Source organism: Cyphomyrmex costatus, unplaced genomic scaffold, assembly GCF_001594065.2.
Source record: "Cyphomyrmex costatus isolate MS0001 unplaced genomic scaffold, Ccosl1.0 scaffold754, whole genome shotgun sequence".
In the NCBI taxonomy this organism is placed as follows: domain Eukaryota; kingdom Metazoa; phylum Arthropoda; class Insecta; order Hymenoptera; family Formicidae; genus Cyphomyrmex; species Cyphomyrmex costatus.
Window position 1 is genome coordinate 177,641 of NW_017280327.1, and position 24,889 is coordinate 202,529.

The window sequence follows — 24,889 nt, forward strand, 5'->3', positions numbered from 1 at the left end:
ATTTTGGTCTCAAAATGTTTCTAGAATTATTTGCTCTAAGAATATCCAGAATCCGATTTTTTTTGCTCATCGTTTATGTCGAAGGATTCGATCCACAGTGTGGCTGTGCTGACTTTATTAAGACTAAAGTTGGCACGGCACGTCCATCCATTTTTCAAAGAAAAATAGCAGCAAGTGAAAAATCAAGTACATATTCTTCAAGGGCTTTTTTTTGTTAATTTAAATTCTACTTCAAAAACACACACTAAAACCAAAATCCCCTTTATATTCTATCCGCCAGATTGACGAAAACAGATTTTAGAAGACTGAATCAAAACGCCATTTTAAACTTTCAAGTTTTAAATACGGATTCGTAACGAACGTCCCCAAAAACCACCTGTAACCAAATTTCAACAAAATCGAAGAATCTTAAGGATTTCAGTAACATCTCCGTCCGCCATATTGGATCAACTATTTCGAATTTTCAATTTTTGAGTAAAGATTCGTATCGAACACCCCCTAAATCACCAATATACCTAATTTCACAAAAATCGAACAATCTTTATGATTTCCGTTACTTTTCCGTCCGCCATATTGGATCCACCAGTTCGATTTTCCAATTTTTGAGTTCAGATTCGTAATTATCGACCCCGAATACCCCCGTATACGCAACCACACCAAAGTCGAAAAATCTTTAAAATTTCCATTAATTTTACGTCCGCCATATTGGATCAACCAGTTCGAATTTTCAATTTTTGAGTACAGATTCGAAATATTCGACCCCGAAAACCCCCGGATACGGAACCATATCAAAATCAGAGAATACCAACAGCCTCAACGAATAGAGGCTTCAAAAAAGCGTGACACGCCAATTTTAAGATATGATGATGATAAATTAGATCGAAGTATAGATGTGTCGATAGTGGCCCAAATTATAAAAATACGTGTTTTCCAAATTCTACTGTCGAAAATCTGGCTCAGTTACAGCTTTGACATTTGTTGTTTTGCAATAAAAATATTTTCTAAAAATTGGTAATGTTTTTAATGCACATTTTTCAGTTTTGAAGAATTTTTTATTTAAAATTGTTTTTATATAAAAATGTTTATTTTGTATCAGTTTTATTTTATGACATTATTATAATTTTAACATATGAATACGTTATCTACTATTTTCTTGCTACTTGAAAGTCTGTGTTCTGCCAGTTTCTCACAAATGTTCTTTTATTTTTTCTATAATATGAAAATGTTTGATGTAAAAATGAATTGATTTTCTTATAACCATTATAGAGATTAATTTCCCAATTTATTGCATCGAAGAGAACATACTTTATAACTTTTTCGTAGATGGACATGCGAAAGTATTGTAATTTATGTCATAAAGAGACAATATATACCTATTTTATAATATACATACAAAAATTCTATATAAATCCTGCGATTTTATTATTTATTATAATACATTAATATGGTTACTTTGTACACTATTTATGCATTATGTTATAATTATGTTAATATAAATATAATTATATCAATTAATATATATATAATATAATTATGTAATTATATATGGTATATAATTATAATGTGCTGTTTTTGATAGAGCTCGGAATACTCGAGTACTCAAGTATCCGCCACACAGATATCTGTAACATATAGCGAATCGCAAATCACATCGACATAGGTATCCATATCGCTCACGATTCCAGGAGTACCTGTAATACACACAGTTTGTAATACACGAAATTTCGCGAGTATCCGAATTAGTAGATTAATATCCGATCCAAAGCCACGGATCTATGGGCGGATAGATTTATTCGAATATTACATTACCCGGTTCCTTTTCCGAGCTCTAGTTTTTGTGTTGTATTGATGAAACTGTTTGATTGAAATTTTATTATTAAAATATAAAGCTTTATATTTTAATGATAAAATTTTGCAAAAATCATCGTTAATCTTTTCATTTACAGAAAATATATCGTTTGTCGAGCGTAACAATGTCATGGCAATACTCCATTTGATGTACTGTATGTCATTTACCATTAATCATAATGTTCACCATAGTTTTATTTTAATTTTTAAGAGATGGTAATTTTTAAGATATGTAATAAAATCTAATCTCAAAAGCTATGTAATCTTTGTTATATGAAAAACATCTGTAATGGAATTTTATATTTTCAGTATTATATTTTATGTAGGGTAAACCCGGTATATACGCCGCGTCAGGAAATACGCCGCAGAAGTAAAAAAAAATAGGAGTAGGGATAATTTTCCGTCAATTACTTTGTTACATGCCTTTATGGTATATTAGTATTATGTTATGATTTCAGTTCTTTACTGTTAATATTAATGAAATTATTGCGAGTTAAATCGATTTTTGACTGTAATAAGTAGTGCCATCATAATTTATAATCTACATAAAATGATTATTGTAGAGCGTGTAAAAGACTTAGTGGTTATTTTGCAATACATATGTGTAGAGAAATAGTAAAGCATGTTGTATAGCAAAATACAAGTGCTTTGCTCCTGTATTGTTTGTTTAATTAGTTGTCATATATATCCCATCTATTTGGGATATACGGCATTTTTAGCGAGCGGGATGCTGTGCCGCAGCACAGACGCTCTATTTAAGAAGTTTTTGTTAATTCTAACAATTATAATTTGCATTAATGCATAAATGTTGATAAATCTTAAACGTTTAAAGATTATTTTCAAAGATTGAAGCTATTTAAAAAAATTGTATTAAGTCCTATTTGTATTCCAATTTTCATTCTGAACAATAAAAATTGTTATATATTAATAAACAATGCAAGTTACGTCGTCATTTTACATCTTATTTATAGATTATTTGTGATTTTTTTATGAATTATATATGAGTGGCCATATTATCCCCCCTCTATGGGATAAATGGCAAAAATGCAGGGGTTTGAAAAAGTTACTTTTTAATATGGAAAATAAATTATTTTAGATTTCTAATATTTTTTTTACAGTAGTAGATGATACAAAGTTTCTATTTATATAATTAATTTACTTTAAACATAGTAAATAATAATTGATAAATTAAGTTTTCGATAGGTGCGGCGTATATACCGGGTTTACCCTACATAAAGTATTACAAATAGCGTTGTATTATTGTCATTAGTATAAAATTAATTATCATATGTATATTTTTTTCTACTGATAAATAAAAGAACAATAGACTATCGTTCATTTCTAAATCATAAATTTTGAATAAATATATTTCGATCAACTTGTCCATTAGGCAGCCGTCGAATATCATGTGTAATGAAGCATACGCCTCCGCGTAGTTTATGACTGTCGGGTGCATGGTTTGCCAAAAACTCCATTAGTTCTTCTTTTGTCACCTAGACACAGCGTGAACGTTTTACAAACAATTTTTTTCGGCTTTACGAAAAGAAATAACTAGCTTTATAAACCTTAATTTCCGATTTTGTCTGAACATACGCTCTTGGGTGCTGACCATCAATAGGATGCTTCACAGCTACTACAATAGCCTCGGAAACAGCCGGATGGAGTAATAACAATTTCTCAATATATTTTGTTGATAATAAATATTTTTTATATCTGCAGTAATTAGTTTCGTGGCTGGATCGTATAGAATACTTAGTGACGTTAATTGTGCCATTCTCATCATAGAAACCAATATTTTCAGTAAAATGCCATACTGTAGGACATGCAATATAAACAAAACATTGTATTAATGTTTCTTCATTAATTGTTTGCGATTGTTTGTAATTTCCAAATTTAAACTATATTACAAATCATATATAATTATAATGAGAAATGCCTTTAACGATTTAGTCGAATCTTAGGTGCTCGTATAATTCCGTGTAAATTTATTATGTACCATATATATACTATGTAGACCTTTAAACTGCGCATCAAACAATTTTTCGATCTTGAAATGCAAACTTTACTAAACTACCGTAGTAATATCACGAGTTAAATTACTAATCAATTTAATTCGTTATATTACTGTGGTGTGGTAGTTTAATAGAGCTTGCATTTCAAGATCAAAAAATTGTTCAATACGCAATTTAAAGGATTACAATAATTAATTCAGTAAAGTACTACACATATGTAATAAATTCACACGGAATTATACAAGCACCTAAGATCCAGCTAGACCGTTAAAAGCATTATATTGGTTTTGTTGTAATATGTACGGTTTTCTCTTATGAGCTATTTAATATTGATTAATTATAATAGTTATGATATTAATCAAAAAGAAGCTATTTTGTATTACTGAGTCAATATTTGTTTCACGTACGTTGCATTCTTTCATCATCGATGTAAGGTATATACGGTGTTTTGCAACAAATCACACCATGTTCGTACGGCCTCAATTGTTTTTCGATGTTGTAATTATCAATGATTGCTATTTGAACATTTTTTGGTAAACAATTTATATAATTTTCTTCTTTATCATCTGCTTCTTTTCGATAAATAATGACGCCAGTTTCTGGTGTACCTGAAATAGTATCCATTGTAAAACTCATATTTTATGAATTATTAGTTTTTAATTTTTTACAATTTTATTATCCTTGATTACAAATGTTATTATAACAATTTACACACTGTATACTCGAATGATAGGAATGCATTGCCAAATCGCAAAATGATTTGCGTGAATATTTATCTCCCAATAATCGAATAGTAGTGTCTTCAAAGTAGATACAGAAAGTAAGGTGGAATTTAAACAAATTGAATGGTTTAATTTAAATTGGAACAATTGATTGCACGTAACGCTGTCAAGAAATGCCCATGTAACCTAAAACATATGGAGACAACAGATATATTCTCTCTCTCTCTCTCTCTCTCTCTCTCACACGCGCACTCACGCACCCACCCACACACACACACACACACACACACACACACACACACACACACACACACACACACACACACACACAAACAAAGCCAATTCGGATATTTTCATATATTTTACCTTATACTTGTTTATGACCTTTACAAAATTTTCCATGGTTTGTACTACAGATTTTATCGCTGTTACATGTGAAAGTATAGCGTGAACGGTCAAAAGCGAACCGTGAGTCCAACATAAAGATCCGTACCATAGGCCAATTTTACCGGGAGACATAACAGGTGTCTGTTTGTTTGACGGGGATACGAACGATATGTAAGGAATTTCTACGCTATCTTTACTGTAATCCGTTGCAGAAGAACAAAATGTTCTTATTGCGATATCCCTTATATCATTTTTCTCGCAGGAAAACATGTCAATTTCAGTCTTATCAAAGTCGTCATTCAGAATAGTTTCCAGATTGTTAAATGTGAAGATTGAAGATTCAACCTTACCAATGGTTACTACTTTAATTACTTTTTTAATATGTTTTAAAATTGTTATGGCTAAAAGAAGCTCAATAAAGTGGTCATAATCAATGAAAATTAGATCTGGTTCATTTTTTACCAAGAAGTACATGACTCGTACATTATCTAAAAACATTTGATCAAATAGAAGACATTTAAATATTATAAATAGGCATTGATGTGAAAACAAATTATTTGCTAAATTTCGAAAATTTCGGTAAATTTACTTGCGAAATACTTTTCCTCCCACGGATTTACAATAGCGCCGATATATATGCTCGCTAAAAACGGCGCATAAACGGCTGATGAATTGCGTGTGCATATTGCTACTACATCACCTTTTTTTATACCTTTTCCTTTTAGCCATAATGCACATTTCACACTATTCTTTCTCATTTGTTGAAATGTAAGCTGTTCTCCCGTCTCCGCATTCACCTGCGAGTTGTATTATTAATATGTTGCATTTATAATATTTAGTAATATTTTATTTTATTATTAACGAATATTTCTACTATTTATCTATGTAGTATAAAGTAATTTTTGTTGTTTGAAAGCGTTACCTGTCCGATAAAATTTGGATTGGATTTAAATGCATCTAAAATCAAATCTCCAACGTTTTCTTGAGGATCCGGATCTTCCTCGCTAAATAACTGTGCTTTTATTTTTGTGGATGCAAGGTATATATTATTATTATTCCATATAAAAAACTGAAAAAATATACGGTAATATTAAAGCTACTATTATTCATTTATATGTATATATATATTTTTTATACGTATTATATCTGTTACCCCATTTTCACAATCATTTTTTGTAGATTTCATATCGATAATCCAGCTGATGGTTTTGCTGTGAGAGCAAATGTTAAAACAACACATTATATTCTGACGAATGCTGCATGACTAAGTTTTAAATTGTCTTAACCATTCTTTAACGTATACAATATTTGTTTATGATTTCAGTGTATGAATAACCTCGCACTAAAAGTTTAGTTTTAGTAAAAATACTTAGATAAATGTATGTACCTATACTTAGATAAATGTATCTAAAATGTTTAAGAAGGAAAGAAATACTTTTTGAAGGATGCCGTTTTAAATTCAATTGATATTTCTGGTCAATCTCTTTTATTCCGATATTGATCTTTAATAAACTATTCTTCTTATTTCAAGCCTTTCTCTTTGTTTTAATCTCTAATCTTTTTTTTTAAGTTCCTTTTACATTCTACGATTCTATTGTTTGCTTAATGGTTTGTCAGGTGTTTGTTATTGTATTTATCGATTATACTCTAATTTATTTTTTCGACGATGATTGTTGCGAAAAAATCTCTCTTTCAATAACATCTCACGATATCCATAAGAAACTCAACGAATATATCATCATAACACTACTAGGTTGATTTACTTGATTTTTAACGGAGAAAATTTTTATCGTCAATTTATAATTCGGTTTTGCATCGTTTTGCAGTTACACACGAAATGAAGCAAAGCCGGGTATTTTGGCTAAAGATAAAAGACAAGATGTGCTTTTTAAACAAAGATATATATAATTTTACAATATGTAAAATATAATAAAAATAATATTAATAATATTACTCTTATTTAATATTAATGTTAATTTTAGTAAGAACACTAAAATTAAAATATTTGTGATAAGGCTGAATAAATTTAAAAATAATGAAAAAGAAAAAGGAATATACAATTTTTAGTAAATAAAAATTGTCATTTAGTTAAAATTACATATAATTTAATTAGACAATCGACCTCTATTAGGTCATTATCAATGTTTCAGAAGAAAATAATCGCAAGTTGTTAAAACAAAATAGTAAGGTACGGAATTATAAAAAATTAAACATATAAAAATTATATATAAAATAATAAGTGAATACTCTCACCCGCATGGTTGACATTATATTAATTTCAGTACAATAGCTAGAATCCATAAACCTTTGTGAATCGTCTATATAGTGTCTAATTAGTTTCTTTTTTATAATATAATATTGTATCAAAGTACAATATTTATAAACTGATCTATTGTTAGACAATGCGATGAGAGCCAAATTTTAGTTATTACTCTTGGAAGTTTAAAAATGATACAACTAATTAAATTAAAAACCCATTAAAATTAAAATTTTAATAGGTACACTAAAATATTAATATTAATTATAGTAGGAACATATAGTCGCATATGTAGAAGTTGCATGTACATACATATATGTATGTTACAAACGAACAAAAAAATAACTAAGATTACAATAACATTAGAATATTTGTCTGTAGGAGGTACCTACTGGAGAAAATTTTATATTTAAAATTACTATATAATGTGGTAGAAGCTGCGGACCATCGTGTAATTATAAGTTTAAATGCTATTACCATTTTTTTAAAAACATTAATATAAAGTAATTTTTACTCTTTTTTATAGTAAACATTTTTTATTACAAAATCACACCTTGTTGAATAAAAGTTAGTATCGTAAAGATAAAGAATATATAAATAATCTAGTAAATATTTTTTTTTTGCTTGTGCGTACCATGGTAAAAATTAACTCTTTCCATGACTTAAGTACTACATTTAATAAAAAGTACTTCATTTATGTGATAAAATTAGTATTACCATAGTAAAAGTTATGTCGGAATATTATTGTGAGGGTTCATCCGAAAATATACAAGACATAGTAAAATGTAATTTAAAATTGTATTAAAACTTAATATAAAATTTTCTCCGTGTATATTTAACATAGATAATATTAATTCTTATAAAAATCTGCAGAAAATTATTTTTTATTTAAAATAATGCTTTTCATGCAATTTTACATGCAAAATTGTTAATTCTTTTATTAAAATTTATATCCTTACATATTCACATACTTGATTTTTATTTAATATACAGCGAGCGCTCAACAACGGATAATAGTCAACGTAAGTAGTGAATGAATTAGAATAGGATAGAAATTTATATTGCCATTTTATGTCTCAAAATTTTTTGAAACAAGTGTTTCGTTAGTCCCTATTCTGATGAAGTGTAATATTGTGTAATATTTTGAAATATTGAAAATAATGAAACGTATTTTTGGTCAAGAGAGCTTTATACAGGTAACGCAATATGTAATGCTCTGGGACGAAGATTTATTCTCTGTTTGTTACTGAAGACTAAAGTTTAAAACGCATTTTTTACTTAATATAAGCAAGGAAATACTTTGTTAAAATAATTATAATCAAATAACACGACATATCTTAATATTAAAAGAAATTGAATCAATTTTAAAAGTAAAATTAAAAATTCTAGAAAAGGAAATAAAAATTCGGTAAAAGTCATTGATTGAGGAATATATTATAAATAAATAAAAAGTTCTGTCAAATAATTTTAGGAATAAGTTAAATAGGTACTTTTTATCTTTAAAATTACAATTTGAATGTCATAATAAAAAATTTAATATTACATTAAGATTATAATTATATTATAAGACGTTGTTAGAGAATTATCCACACGAAGAAATTTTGTATCATGAAATCTAGAAATTCTACCATAGCAGTTGCGGCACCATAATATAGCACGAATTGTATTCCAAGCGGATGACAAATCGTGCGTCGAAACTGAGAATGAATTATACCGCGTTTTCGCGTGCGTCTGATATTCTGCAGCCGGAAACACAGCGCGCGATGATAGAATTCTTCCTCTGGTTTTCCCACTTGCAATATGTTTAAAATACGTCAATTCCTCTTGACTCCCGAACGCTTTTGTAGAATTAATGTATTGTGATCGGAAATTTTATTTTTAATTGCAATACGCTACGAGAAACAACATAGATTATTAAGGAAAATCAATTTAACAATTTTTCACTATTGATTGTATGACCAAAATAAATGAATGAAAGTGTACTAACATTTTTATTTATCGATACAATACGAATGCAATTATTAGATATCTACACACTTTACTATATTCTTATAAGACATTATTAAATAAAGTACGATAGATTTTTAAACAAGATTGATTGATTTTTTTATCATTATACTTCATACGAAGCGAATGAATGGTTTTAATTTTTTTTTATTACTTCTGATAACATCTCGTTTAATTTATTGATTTGAATATCAAATATAGTATGTATGTATATTTACTAACTTCTAATTGAAATGATTGAAAGCGGTAATTATATTTTTAAATCCACTTTAGAATTTGTGTTACAATTTAGGCTAAAATTCTAATAATTTTATGTATCGTGTAATTTGATGAAAAATATTTAAAAAGTACACGCAATATGAAATAAGTACATATTAAACTATATACACGCTTATCAAAATACACTACAAATACACAACATGAATAGAATTATATCTCGAAATTTGATGTGAATATTATAAATCGCCTAAAGTGTATTTTAACAGAAGAGCATTTACTTAATATTGGTTAGCTGCTTAATATAAAGCAATCAACCATATAAATTCACCAAGATTTCACGGCCACCTGACCCTTCTGCCGATAAGTCAGACGAGCCGTGAGGAAGTACCAACTAACTAATGGTCACGGCTTGGCCTGACGTCAGAAATACAATCGGGGTTGAACGATCACACGAGTCGAGATATATCAATTACTTGGCCTCGCCACTCGTCACTTTATTAGCCGCCATTGGCTACTGTATTTTCCACGACAAAAACGTAAAATATAAAATCAGAGTCGTGCTGATAAGGATTATAAGAAGCAGCTTGGATGTCTCCATTACTGTTCTTTGAACTTGAATTTTCTGAAAAATTTTTAGCAATCCAACGCTTTAATAAACAATCACAGCTTTTATTTACGCTCCGATTAAAGATGCTATGTTTGTGCATTTTTATCGTACGATAAATGTGTGCAGGACAAAGAGATCTTCGGACACAGCCAATCAGACTTAAAAAATTTGTAGTACGATATCTAAACATACATAAATGAAATAACGACCTAACGAACAAACATTATTCATGAAGACTTAGTCTACTCCTTTTTCTCTTTCTTTTTCTTCCTTTCTCTCTTTTTCCGAAGAACTTATTTCACGCGCATGGTGAGTTTTGTATTGTATCTTCTCGAAAGTTGAGTGAGGTGGTTTCAAAAGCGTACCATTTCCTGATAAAAGAGCACGTTCTAGAATTAGCCGAAAGCTATTCTTGCTTTAGTGGAATGTAGTTCAATAATATTCTAGATGGGTAGAAAAAAAAAAGAATGAGTCAACAATGGAAAAGAATATTCATTTAATAGTTTTGAGAAAATAATTGTAGAATGATGATTCTTTTCATGTCTTTTATTATATTCCTTGTTAGATTAATGTTGTATTGTTAACAATTTTTTTAATTTGTTAATATAGTGTGTCGTTTTTTCTAATGTAATTAAAGATGTTTTTTTTTTTTAAGAAGAAGCGAGCTTATTAATTAATATTGTTTACTTTTATATAATATTAATTTTTATAAAGTTTAAAAAATATCTAATAAAAAATGAAAATATAACGATTATATTATATCTTATAAATTTTATTTATTTATTTTTTATATTCTTTAATTTACTTTATTATCAATTTTATATATTGCTTATTTATTGTAACAACATAATTGAAAAAATAGTTCTCCAGAAAATAAGTTTAAACGTTTTGAATTATTAAAATTTGATAATATTTTACAATACAATTTTAATGTGATAACTAATTATAGAAAAATAATTATGTTCTTTCCTTTTTTTTCTTTGTTTTTCCTTTTTTTGTAAGCAATTAAAGAATTGTCTTTTTTAAATTCTGCTGCAAATGAGCGATGTATCGTTTTTTATTTATTTACTTATTTTACATTTATTAAATATAATGCACGCACTTTTGTTCAAGAATTTTAGTATTCCTTATTTTATCTTGTATAAATTATACGATAGTATTAGATGATGTATCACCATCTCGCAGATCGTTTAGATTCAAATCACAATGAAGCGTGTCTTGAACGCCAGAGGGTTAGCTGCTTCGTTGCGCGATCGATCGATGTAAGTAGCGCGATTTAACCGACCCGCCGGGGTTTCGCGATGGAATTTTCCAAAATTCGAGAGAGCGGCTGAATGCCCGATGGGAATTGCAAATTCCCCGACAACCACTTCGGTTCCGTTACGAGCGGGCGTTTCCGCTCGCCTCCGTTCTCTGTAAGCTTCGCTTCGTACGTGTGCCACCCTAGCTCGTTTTACCGGTATACACGTGGCTCGGTACGAGAGGCAGAATAAAGCCCGTGGCACACACAGAAGATATCTCATTGCACGCAGTTGCAAGTTACAGCGCGTGCTATCTTGCATAGTCCAGAATAGTGCTAGCTTTATGTTTGAAGTTACTTGGATTATTGTATGTACGATATTAATCTAAAATCGTTGTAGATGACAGTCAGGTAAAGAATGACTGCAATATTCTAGATACCTGAACTTTGAGAAAAAGATGTCTGAAAAGTTACTCTTTTTTCTTATACAGAAAATAATAAATATCGTGCACGCAACGTTAGTTGTGAATAATAACACTCAATAAATTAATTAATCATTGTTATTTATGCAAAACTTTGTAATTTGTTTAGATTAAAGCAAATTATTTAAATTAAAAATAAATTTTTACAATCAATAAAAGATGAATTTCTTCAATTAGAAGTCATCAAAAATAGTTGCATCTAAATAATATAATAATTCTTAATAAAACTTGATGAAATTATTATAAAACAAATTGTAGTCTTTGAAAAACGAAGTATTCTAAATACTTTAAAAAACGAATAAATCTAAATTGCTCACAATTTTAATTAAAAATGAAACTAAAATAAATTTAAAACTGAAAAAAATGATTGTAAAATTAATCTTTCAACAATAAAAAAATATAATTATATATCACGTCTTCTAATGTTTGAAAAAATATAAATTTTATCTTCCAATGAAATGGCATTACGCTATTGGAACATACAAGTATTTATCGAAGAAGTAATTGCTTACTTATCATATACCTTTAAGATTAGATATTATAAAGAAAAAATTTGAAAACTGTCTAACAGAAATGGTCAATAAAAATTCTTTACAACACTACGTATTTCAGAAAAATGTTTCTTAGTTGGTCGGCCGATCCAAAAAATATTTGTAGAAAAGTATCGAGAATATAGGCATGAGAAATATTTCACAACGATCCATAAATATCATGAAAACAAGATATTATTATAAAAACGTGACTACTCACGTGGGCTGCATAAAAATTCTCGAATTCTTCAACCACTTTATACTTAATGCTTTTCCATATTATATTAACAATCCTTTATTTACAACAGATTCCTGAAATAACACAATTACTCACTAAACATCTTAAACTAACGTTAATAATAAAATTAAATTATTACGGATCCATACATCACGATGAGAACTTAATAATTTTTGCACCACGTCATATTCTAAGGACAGAGAACGTCTTGAAGCTATATAAGTGCTGCTGCACTAGTGTCGGAAGGACAGAACTTTAGAGCTAGATTATCTTCTACTAAAAATCACTATATTTACTAGTTTCACAAATATCACTGCTTATTTTCGAATAGCCTATAGGCCGGTATTCAGAGTCGATTCTTATTTTAAGACTGTTTCAGGTAAAGATGCCAATACGATTCTGATTGGTTCATGACATTTTAAGGTCTAAAGGTCTCTCCTTTTCTCTTAAATATAAGAACCGACAATGAACACCGGCCTTACGAAAATTTAACTTAATACTAACCAGTTTACTGGAAAATAATAATTAATTACTTATTTATATTTTAAATATAAAAATAGTTGTTTAATGCTAAATAAATCACTACCTTCTATTAAATTTAAAAGAATGCGCATTTACAATACATTTTATGATTTTACCTAACAATTAACAAATTTTTTAAATACAATTAATAAAAATAATAATTAATGTCTATTTTGACAAATAATTGACTCATTTTGTACAATAATATACATTTCATTATGTTTTCAGGATACATTTCTTTTTATTAACTATAAATAGTGTTACAAAAATTTACTGAAGTTTGTCAAACCTAACTAAGCATTTTGTCATTTTTCTCAGACACTTGACCGCAACAAAAGGGCTCGTGTCTTTTTGCACCATGTGCGCCATGAGCTTAAAAATGAACGGCAACTGGGCGCGCTTAGACAGAGGAATGGGTTGAACACCGCGGTTCTCTTCGTGGTGGCTACCCTATGAAATATTCAACGAGCCCACAGGCCACGTCGTCATTGCTTTTGTAGGAACGCAACCGTCGACGCCGCCGTCCTGTCGCGACGAGCCGGCGTTGTTGTTCGTCGGCAGGATACGTTATTTTTCTTCATTTCCTCAGCTATCACGTTCTCGTCTATCCACACGTTCGTGCTTAGCTCGAGACCTCTAGGTGCCGATAGCACAGATACATGAATTGTCGCGTTTGTGGCAAACACGTTTGCAACTTTTATCTCCTTTCTGCATTTAAATAGTCGTTACATTGTGAGAAAAAAGTGCAACTTTTGTGCCTTTGATGAATTTTGGAAACATCGTGATCTCATGCTTCTGTATACGTTCCTGAACCTCATCAGTAAAAGATTGATGACTTTTTGTTCATGGTACTTTCAAATGGGCAGATAAAATTGCTTAGTCAATTTAATTTTTATTTATTGTATTGTATATAAAAAACACACACTGCAGGTTTAGTGAAGTATTATAGAATATTGAGATAATTTATATTATAATAGATTTTGTAAAAATTAAAATACCAAAATATTTGCAGAAAATTGTTAATAATTTCAGAATTGATGTCAGTTTAGATATTAATTATTTATAATAATAAATACATTAATTATTTATCACTAATATTGTGGCGCTATTAAAACAGTTTAATATTTTAAATTATCTTAAAATATTAAAATTTCAAAAGTTGATACATTATCAATTAAATGTAACTTTATCTGCTTAATTTACTTTTATAAATTTTTTTTATAGTTGAGAGTGATATTGATAATATACTGAGTGCTCTGTTGTATCACTTTTATTTGTCCAAGACACCCAATAACAACGCTGCTTTGTGTTGCGTATTAATTCGCTAAATCGAGAAAATGCACATTTTCCAGTGAAGCGAACGGACAAGAAGGACTCTCACTTGCTTGAGCACAAAGTAATTTTTTTACTCTTAAACCGGCAGGAGTTGTATGCACTCCAGACGTCTGAGCACTCTGTCGCCAATCTGACATCGTTTTAATGAGACTGTGACTAAACGAGAGAAAAAGAGAGAGGCAGAGCAGAGAGCCAACAGAGAGAAAAGAGAACGGCGATAAGGAAGCATTATGGAAGCACGACGAGTTGGGCCGAATTAGCGGCGAGCTAATGACAAAAAGTCGAATTAAAATAACAATTGCGCGAGGACGAGAGGACGACGCAAGAGGATTTAAATCCCTTCAGCCTCCTATCCCTCCAATTCTCCTCCTCTCACCGGGCGGGCGTTCCCTTTTTCACTGGAATATTTTGAAATTGCAAATTTGCGTCGCGTTCTGTCTCTCTTTCTCCTACTCACCGCCTACTCTCATTCTCTCTCTTTGTCTCGCGAATTTAAATAAAATACGCACCCCATCGATTTGCAGCTTTCCAGGCGGGTGGCGCAAGCGGGAATGCATGCGGGCGCTCCTCTTTATCGTTTTCCGATTGCATCGTATTTGGCGGAACGCGACAACACGGATCGATGTGTTCCTCGTGTAAACGCAAACGTCACGATAATATTCCCGTCATATTCATTTGTAGATAAGTGGATGCTGTGTGAACGGTTGACGAAGTTCTAATGGTGAATCGAGTTGCTGCAGGAATAATTAAACTGCACGCGTTTTTAAATTTACTTCGTTTGAGTATGAGAGAGAAAGAGAGAAACAAACTTAGTTTAATTTAAAAGTTCAACATGTTATAAGCGCAAATACATATGCTTGGCATTATACTCTGTCTTACCTTTTGTTTCAAGAAAATATCGAGCAAGCACGTATCTTTTTTATTATGTCTTGTCATATAATCTACTCTCTAAATTTCTTGGAGTAAAATCTCACTCCAAAAGAATGAAATGCTACCACTATTTTAAAAAATTGAAAATATTTGCACTCGTGAACAAAAGTAGCAGATTTTCACTGTTTTCTCGGAGTGAGATTTCAATATCTTTTAGCGTAAGATTCACTCCAAAAAAGAGTAAGACTTCCTCTTTTTGAAGCGAAAATCTACCGCTCTTATTCAAGCAATGCAAACATTTTCATTCTTTTTCAATAATGGTGTTTTCATTTTTTTTTTTTTTTAGTGAGATTTTACTTCAAGAAATTTAGCGAGTACCTTATTTTATTATGTAACCTTTCTCTATCTCGATTGTAATAAAAGTACAAAGCGCGATCGAATGCACTCGTGCAAATCGGCGCGAGGGGCTGTTAAGATACGTACACGACGTAAAGCCGATACTTGTCGGCATGTGACGCAGCGGTATTGTATCGCGGTGTGGTGTTGCTCGATACAATATTATCCACGAAAACACTCGACTGCGGAACGACTTCCAGGGTGAGAATAGCAGCCGGTGCGCGGTAGTTTGCCGCGAAAAAGAATTTAACGCAGCTAGACACGTTTTTTCCATCTTACGAGAAAAGACACGCTCCATTCGGAATATATACGATGAGATGTGTTATTGAGCTTCGCCTTTACTTCACCAATTTTCCATTGCTACGCGTATAGTCATTTTGTAAAAACGTTTCGCAGTCTTTGCCGCTAATGAAAGAGAGCTCTTTATTAATTATTTTAAATGCGGTAATATATCTATTATATGTTATATGCTGTTTAATATTATATTGAGATATTAATGTTATATATTTGTGCCAGTAATGTCTGCTATTGCAAGATATCTGTATTCTTTCTTTCATGGTTATCATTTTATTTTCTCGTAAAATTCAAAGAGCTTAAAATTAATACGTTATTTTAAACTTTTACAATGGTATGTGTTACAATATATTGTACAATAACCATTATCTCTAAAATATAATGTAAAAATACTAACGATAAAATAATTGTACTATTAATATAAAAACATAATATAATACAATTAGTCTAACAAAATTAATATTCTTTATTAACGTTACTGCGCGCGTATTAATAATTTCAAAATATTATTTACTAAGCTTTCCAACTCTTGCTTGAATTGCGAACCTTTCCTTCTTAGAACTTAAAATGTTATAAATCTGAAACCCTGCACTGGAATGATCATAGATTGCTTAGTCGATTCGAATAACGTCCAAGTGTGTTCGCGTTGACGAAATCAATACGTTGGTGATTATCGGGAACAACTAAAGCTTTCTATATATCGCGAAAGACTCGCACGTTATCGGACTTATTGAATTCCGTCTCTTTGTAAGCTCGTCCGGAGACGTTGGATGGGATAAATGCGGTGGTGGCTGTCAGAAAAGTCGGAATACCCCGGGGATGGTGTGCACGATTCAGAAGAAGCGGCGAAGAGTCGAGGAGAAGGATGAAAGAGAAACCGAGAGTGACGAGGGGATGGAAAACTGGCAAGATCCAGAAGGTGGAAGAAGAGATGAGAGAGACAAGAGTGAAGGGGTGAGAAGAGGTGAGTTTTGCGGTACGAACGGACAGGCTGGTCGATAGGATGAGAGGGTGAAGGAAGGAGAAAGCAAAGGGAGGATGGATTGCCGGTGCCAGGATTAAGGGCGTCTCCATAGATCATAGAGGATACGTTTTGAATAATTTACCCGGGCTATCTGTTTCGCGCGGCGAGGTGAGGGGCGCTGAAGACGATGTCAAGGTTGCGATGAGATTGAGTTTACTTCCAATCACGGGAAAATTGCGATCAGCGACTTGAAACGCATCTTTTCGCGATAGGGGTGGCGCAGATTGGTAGCGAGATTGAGAAGAAATGATCTGTAGAGTTTTCTATGCGATTAAAGACATCGGGATTTACAAAAAATACGACTTCGGAGGACGTTACGTAATTTTTATAGGAAGCAAAAAATTCAATTTATCGAAAATTACTGTAGTATTATCCCAAGGGTATAATCTATTGTATTGTATTTTTTACGAATATAGAAATATAAAAAATTGAAATATAAACAGAAATAAAATTTTGTTAACGTAAGCGTTGAGATTTCCTGAATACTTAATTATAATCTCTTGTTTCACTGTTTATCAAAATTTATTATATAAAATTGATGAATGTGCATTTATATTATTAATTATGAATATTGAAATTTTTGTGACCAAGAATATATTACAATTTTTACATATACTTCATACACTTCAATTTTGTAAATCTACCTTTAAAAATTCAACATTAGTCACATGTAGTAAAAATTCACATTTACAGTTAGAAAATTATTTACATACTTCGTCCTTTTAGGACAATTTTATACTTAAAAAGGAAAAAGTTCTGTTTCAAAGTTCAGAACATGTTATTTTATACTGAAAAATGTAACTTTTGCGGAGCAGCGTATCTCTTTTAAAATTATTATATATTTTTATTTTATGTAAAATTCTCACAAAATGGTTAAAAAATTTCAATATTTCTTTTTCTTATAGGGGAGAGTAGTCTAAGTCGACCTATTTACAGTTTTTGTTCTCTATAAGGCGTAAATAAAGTCCGATCATAAAACCAATAGTGCCGTTCGAAAGATCATTTATTATAATTTCCTTCATTTTTGCTTCAGACCATTTTGACGTATCTCTTATTTATATCGGACTATAATGGAAAATGCATTTTCCGGTTCGATTATTCCGGACCATGGGTTCCAAATCGGACCTCTCCTATTTTAATGAACTTTTAGATAGAATTTTAAAATATTTTAATTAATTTTTGTTAGTATTGAGTAAAAACAAACAATTTAAGACTTAAAGATAAAAATATAGTTTATATTATTAGAATTAAAATCAATAAAAAATTCCATCAAGTCTGAGTCTGATGATATATGATATTTTATTGATTTAGTGTTCTTTAGACCAGATCTGGTCGGTCGATCAGTACTACAACCAAGTTGTGGCGAACCTTTTCTTTCTTTGATGAATTAGCTACGGCTTACTCATCTTTTTAGTATTTTTTGTATAAGTCCGATTTGGATACCCAAAGAGAGATCCGATTTGGACACGGGTTCTTTCGAACTATTGGAACAAATTTTACAATAAACCACAGAAGTAATTACAAAACTCTTGATATTCTTGAATTCTACACTCTTTAATTATTTTAAATCAATTATCGTTTAAATTTTTAACATCTTTTAAATAAGGATTTACAAGGATATTCTTTTTTAAAAAAATTTTCATATGATAGCCGAAAATATTTGCGTCTATTTTATGAACGTCATGACAGTACTGCCAAACTACTGTCACATATTCGGTATCTTATAAGGATTTTACATTATAAATAGCACGTAAATCTACTTAATATTATACGTATTTATTTAAATTAAAAAGGTCCGATTTAGGACATTTTCCTCTATTTATCTATCTCTTTTATTAAATATCGGATTCACATTCGTTCGCTATTATTAGCATGACACCTCGCGAATTAAACGCGAGCACAAACTGAAACGTAAGATCGGTGCAAGGTAGATGAGATAAGACTTCTAGAGTGCTCTCTCGAGACAAAGATTTTTGTTTACAATTTTGCAGCGCTCTGTAATGATATCGTACACATCTTTTGTCCGCTCTTATTGTCGTTTCATTTGTTTGCATTCTCGTCAGAGGAAGAAAGATGGAGAAGAAAATATGAGCGTTACAAGCAATAGTTTCCTAGCCTCCATCTGGAAGGAGTCGCGAAGCTCTTGGCGCTCTTATCTTAATTCGAAAACTTTAGCGAATAGCGTGGTTCATTGCTGGCTTCTGTTTAATGAGCTTTGTTAGTTGTGATCTTCCATAAAATACATATCCTTTTCATATCGCATTTCCTTTTTTAATAAAGACAATTTTTCTATAAAATAAATAAAAGACGATTTTTCCGAAGATTTTCCTATAAAAGTGCATTATAATCAATTATATACATACATATGTATATTTATATCGAGATTGATTCTATCTCTAACACACTAACTCAAAAGAAAGTCAAAATGTTTTTTATTTTAAAATTCAAATTGATGATTTATGGTTACAAAATTTAATTGTTTATTGACGTTAAAAATCAAAATAAAGTCATTTTGGTTTTTGGTTGACTTTTATGTGTTGCTTGGGAGCGACCAAATTATTTGTGCAAGCTACGAAGTGGAAGTCGTAAATCTCGTATTAATTGGAGTTAAATTTCTCCTGTTAAAAGCTGCTTGAAACTTTTGGAGATTACGCCAAAAGGGCACTGCTAATTATGTCACGTCTAAGACCTTCACGATCCGCCGTTGACAAAAGGAGGGCAAAGGGGGGAGATCGTAAGACTAGCGGGACGGGAGAGGGGATCTTCGGCTTTACTTCACAGCAGTTACGCCCAATGAATGACGTCAGGTGCGTACGTGTAGTACGGTGGAACACGCGCGTCATTTGTTCGCTTCGAAAAGAAACCGAGAGAGCGACGTAACGATGATGCGCAACGATATCACAATTGTGTTGTGCGTGTTGTTGTTGTTCGTCACAACAGGTGAGACTTTCCAAACAAAGATCGAAGAGAATTAACCGAAAGAAAATTGTGTCTAAAGTGTCTCGATGAATCCACCTGCGATCGCCATTTTGAAATCAAGTCTGTGTTTCATTCTTCGTTGTTTATACGGATGGGCGTGAAAATCGATTAATATATTGAGAGATCTTCAATTATTTTAATCCCACTTATCTGAGAACACTCATATGTCATATTTTTTAGAGAATATAATAAAAAAAAGTACCTGAAGAGGGACATGGATATAAATATAAAATTTTTTTTCCTGGAAGATATATTTTATTATAGTTATTGTTAAAAATACGGAAAACGGTACAACAACGCAAAGAAAATTTAATATTTCTCTGTAAAACTAATGAAAAGAGACTAACAATAACAATATAGAAATATTTTCAATACATTAATAATTTTTAGGTTAGGAATTGAAATTTGTATTAATTACTCCAGTCATAATACTTCAAATGCGACTACTTTATTGTGAAATAATTCTTCAGATTAGTCATCTGGATTCTGTTTCAATTGCTGTAATTAGATACGTCAGATCAATTCGAATATGTGATTAATGCAGTTATGTTATTTTGAAATGTGCAGGTACTAAAGCGATACGCTGTTACCAGTGCAGCTCTGACACTGATCCGGACAAGGAGGACCTTTGTGGGGCCTACACAAAATTTGACAAAGACAGGAATGTGCCTATCGAGTGTAACAGCGAGGAATCGCATATGCCTGGTACATTTTGCGTCAAATACACTGAGCAAAGCCCACGTGGGTTCATTTGTAAGTATTTATTAAAATAAAACATTTATAGTATTATGTATTTATAAGAAAAACATCTAAAAAAATTGTATCTCATGATTTATTCTTATTTTCGATAACGAAATTAGAATTACTTTTTAATTAGTTTTTAATTAGTTGTATCATTTAGCTGCATCATTGTCGATGAATTTAAAACATTCCAGTTCTTAATATATCTTTTTGTATTAACGCACACACACACACACACACATACATTATTGCACATGCCCATATACTTTATTTATTTATCTAATGAAAAGTCTTTTTATAATTTAAAAAAAGGACATGACTCTTATTTTTATGTGTTAACATTATGTTTTTAAAGATTTAAATTAAGTAAATGAAATTTTTCAAAATTTTTGATACTCTCAAAAAAGTTTATAGAATTACAAAACACACATTAAAATGTTTAGAATTATAACAGTATTTTTTTATATAATTTATGTAGAAATCATTATATATATAAGAAGGATATTATTTTGTACTAAACTTTATGCATGCTACATTTAATAAAAATACCACTCAGATTTATTAGTATTTACAAATTCATTTTTGGATCCAAAGAAATTTCACGTTAGAAATATAGCTTTTAATCTAATCTTGTGTACAATAAAATGACTCAAAAAATGCACTTTATAAAGTTGACCAAATGTATTAACTGATATGCATATATGCATGTTTACAGCATTGAATTCTGCGTTGTATTAGAAGTACGTAATTAATTAATTAATTAATTGACAATGTTTTAGGGGACGGTAGGTGGCGACAGGTGATTCGACGATGCGGTTCTATCTCCAGTACCGGTGTCACGGGGGTTTGTAACTGGGGTGTTCATGAGAACGGCGTTTACTGGCAAGAATGTTTCTGCTCTGAGGATGCCTGCAACGCAGCATCAAATCTGATGTCCCTTACCACGCTGTTCCTTGTGGCATGCTGTGCTATCGTTACCCTATCTTGTTTCAAGTGAAAAAAGTTTACTAATTTTTTAAATTTTCGAAATATAAAACGGCAAGATAAGTATTGAACCAAAAAAGATCAATATTAGAGCTTTTATTACAAGAAACGAAAAACTTAGATTACAACTAACATGTGCACATAAAGAATGGCACAGATGTTTTTTTTTTAAGGAATTTTGGAGTTGGTTTTCTTTCTTAGCAAAATTTTTTAATTAGGTGTCATAAATATTTTCCATGTCTCTATATTTAGTATTCAAAATTCAATGTACATTCTTTATTAAAATGTATAAAAAGTGAATCATTGGCTATATTTTTAAAGAATTTTGTTCTTTAAAATTTGTAATATTCAATATACAATTTTTGTATATATAAATAGTTATTATATATATATATAAACCGTCATTAGAAAAAAATCAACTCCAAAATTGCCAAAGAAATATATTCTGGTTCCAGTTTAATGAGCCAGCTTGTAAATAGATTATAAGTTATATATCTGTCCATATGCTGGACGTTAAAAGCAGATCTCCGGAATTCTCATTTGTGTAAATAGTCTAACAATAAGATTACATATATCTATCTATCCGTCCATTTAACATCGTTAAGAAATTAATTATTATTTACTGAAACTCTAATTATAAGCCATAAAACAATTATATAATTATATTTAAATTCAATTTTAAAATTTATAATTAAAAGCTAATTAAGTTTAAAGACGATGGATCTGTTTATTACATATCGAGATAAGTATAAAACAAGTTTAAAATATTCAGAGCAATAATGAGACAAACTGTTGCTTTTAGTATCTGATTGTCTCAATGAGATAACATATATTTATTTCCGAGATATTTAAAAATATCTTTTAAATTTTAAATTTTATTGTAAAAGTGCCTTTTTATACAAAGGTAGTGTTCAATCGCTTTCGATAATCTATTTAGAATAGAATGTATACTGGTAGAATAAATACTGGCTTTAAAACACGAGTAAAGTCGCATATGTATTTTACATCAGTGTATTATGGAAAATTATCTCTTAAATAATTTAAAAATCTTTGAAGAATCTATAATTTCGATTGAGGTTGAAACTCTGAATGTTGCGGTTTGCGACTCGCGGCTTAATAATTGCTATTAAATAAAAAATCTTATACAATTTTTTTTAACATGGTGCTTAGCATGTCATCGCCTGAAAACTTGCGATTCATTTATATCGCAGCCTTTTGTAGTTTTAAAGTATTTTATATTTTTCTATGTATATGCATGTATTATGTGATTAAAAAAGAAAAGATTACTGTTTAAAATGGTATTCAACTTTATTATATATATTATACAATAAATAAATCACAAAGCCACGTCAATAAATCTAATACATATTACATTAACACACATTCTTTTACAATAAAATTTTCATTAGATAAGACCAAAGTGAATGAACAAGAAAAAATACCCTCAATATTTTAAAATGCATTTAGTTAATAAGAAGCCCAAACATTTTTACAACTCTGAACGCGTTATTTGGAGCTATACGTTTCATTTCGTTCTTTTTTTCCTCTGGCAGATCTTTTTCGCAGCTTTTTGCGCGGCCGTGAATCTTTGAGAAGCCATTAGATGTGCTCGTCCACGTTGCACGCGGTAACATTAACGGAGCGAAAAAACGCGGTGAAAATGAAACCTACTTTTGTCTCTCGACTTGACTGACTTTTTGCGACGGCCTTGAGGAGAAAGCACGCCTCGCAAACCAGGAGATTAATGTTTTCCGCAGCAGTGCTGATCGCATCTGCGCGAAATTTTCATTTGCTAACTGTTTACGCCTGCTTAAGTACAACTTACGCTATTTCAGCCACGTTTAACGTCATGACTGATTAAACTACCCTTTCTTATCTAGATTTATGGTGTGTGCTTATCTGATGCTTATATTTTTTAATACGCTTTTATCTTACTTACAGTCTCGTAATTAATGATTTTTCATGAACATTTTTTCTCAAAAAAATCAGAGTATTTTAACAAATTCGAGTATTTTTGAAATTAAAGAAATTAAATGATTAACTACTGTATTACACGTAAGATTATATTTCTTTAGTCGGACCAATAAAAATAAATTTAATTCTATGATGTCAAATTAGTAAGTTTGAAAAGTATAAATTAAAATTTATTAGACTTTTGCCAACTATTATTTTTATAAATCATCATATTTCTTTCTTATTACGTCTCTCTCAGTTCAAAAGTAGAGACAAAAGTAGGTTTCATTTTCACCGCGTTTTTTCGCTCCGTTAATGTTACCGCGTGCAACGTTAACAGCTACATAATATATCAATGATCACACTCAAGAATATAATGTAACACAAGTGTTGAAAAATTATATTATGTTACTGTTAGCGTTTACTGAACTTTGTTAGATGTTAAAAGAAAGTTTAGAATGTTTCATATAACAGCAAAAAGCTTAAATTTTCTCGTTCAAAAAGATGATTAATATGTATAATATGTATGTATAAATAAGAGAATTCCTTTTGTGATATTTAAACAAAGCACATCGAGGACACGCCATACATTATCCATCACGTGTCACCGACACACCTGTTAAACGCGCATTGTACAGAAATAAACGATGGTTCTCGAATTAAACTTTTGCAAGAAAGGATCACACCCGCTTGAATCCTCAGGCTCAATGCGGATGCGACTCACTTCCGGTATCAAGCATGAGCCTGAGGACACCCTTCTGAACGTATATACATCACCCCGTAATGCCGGAAATTCGTCGGTCGCGAGTTAATTACGTCACGCGAGACTATTAATGCCTCAACAGATCCGACGTATGCGTTGTATGTATACAACAATGGTCTCGGCTATTTAGGCCCTTCTCGTACATTACGTCATCACGTGCCAACCCTCGTTACTCGGGGCGTCGTACAATAATTAAGCTCGTCGCTATCGGAGCATTAAAGCAGCAACAGCAACATTGCTAGTGGTTGATAATACTTTAGAAAGGTCTTATCACGCACCGCTCCTTTACCACTCCTAATATAACACCGGAAGATTTCCACGGAGGTTTACACCGAAGAACGGTGCTTGCCTTCCAGAATGAACAACTTAGATTGTACCGAGTGTCTCGCAACCAACACGCCGTAGTTTATTGTTTTAGATGTCAGAATTATTGACTGTTAATATTTCAGACGAAAATTTTTGAAGAATTAGGACAAATG

The 24,889-nt window shown here is 30.8% G+C and overlaps 2 protein-coding genes across 2 annotated transcripts in view; one reads left to right on the forward strand and one right to left on the reverse strand.

The window, feature by feature from the left end:
• The window catches only part of LOC108781032 (uncharacterized), an 18,542-nt gene extending 3,999 nt beyond the window's left edge, over positions 1-14,543 (reverse strand). The window contains exons 1-4 of the mRNA XM_018548895.1: positions 14,453-14,543; positions 5,892-5,986; positions 5,559-5,766; positions 4,949-5,457 (exon numbers count right to left, since the gene is read on the reverse strand). Of these exons, the coding sequence (XP_018404397.1) occupies positions 4,949-5,457; positions 5,559-5,766; positions 5,892-5,986; positions 14,453-14,543 (903 nt within the window). The remainder of the gene's footprint in view (positions 1-4,948; positions 5,458-5,558; positions 5,767-5,891; positions 5,987-14,452) is intronic.
• A 5,267-nt stretch (positions 14,544-19,810) lies between these two features.
• Positions 19,811-21,817, forward strand: LOC108781042 (protein quiver). The gene is made up of 3 exons (XM_018548906.1): positions 19,811-19,930; positions 20,537-20,722; positions 21,490-21,817. The coding sequence occupies exons 1-3, from the start codon at positions 19,873-19,875 to the stop codon at positions 21,705-21,707; spliced, it is 462 nt and encodes a 153-aa protein (XP_018404408.1). The 5' UTR covers positions 19,811-19,872; the 3' UTR covers positions 21,708-21,817.
• Positions 21,818-24,889: the final 3,072 nt, after the last annotated feature.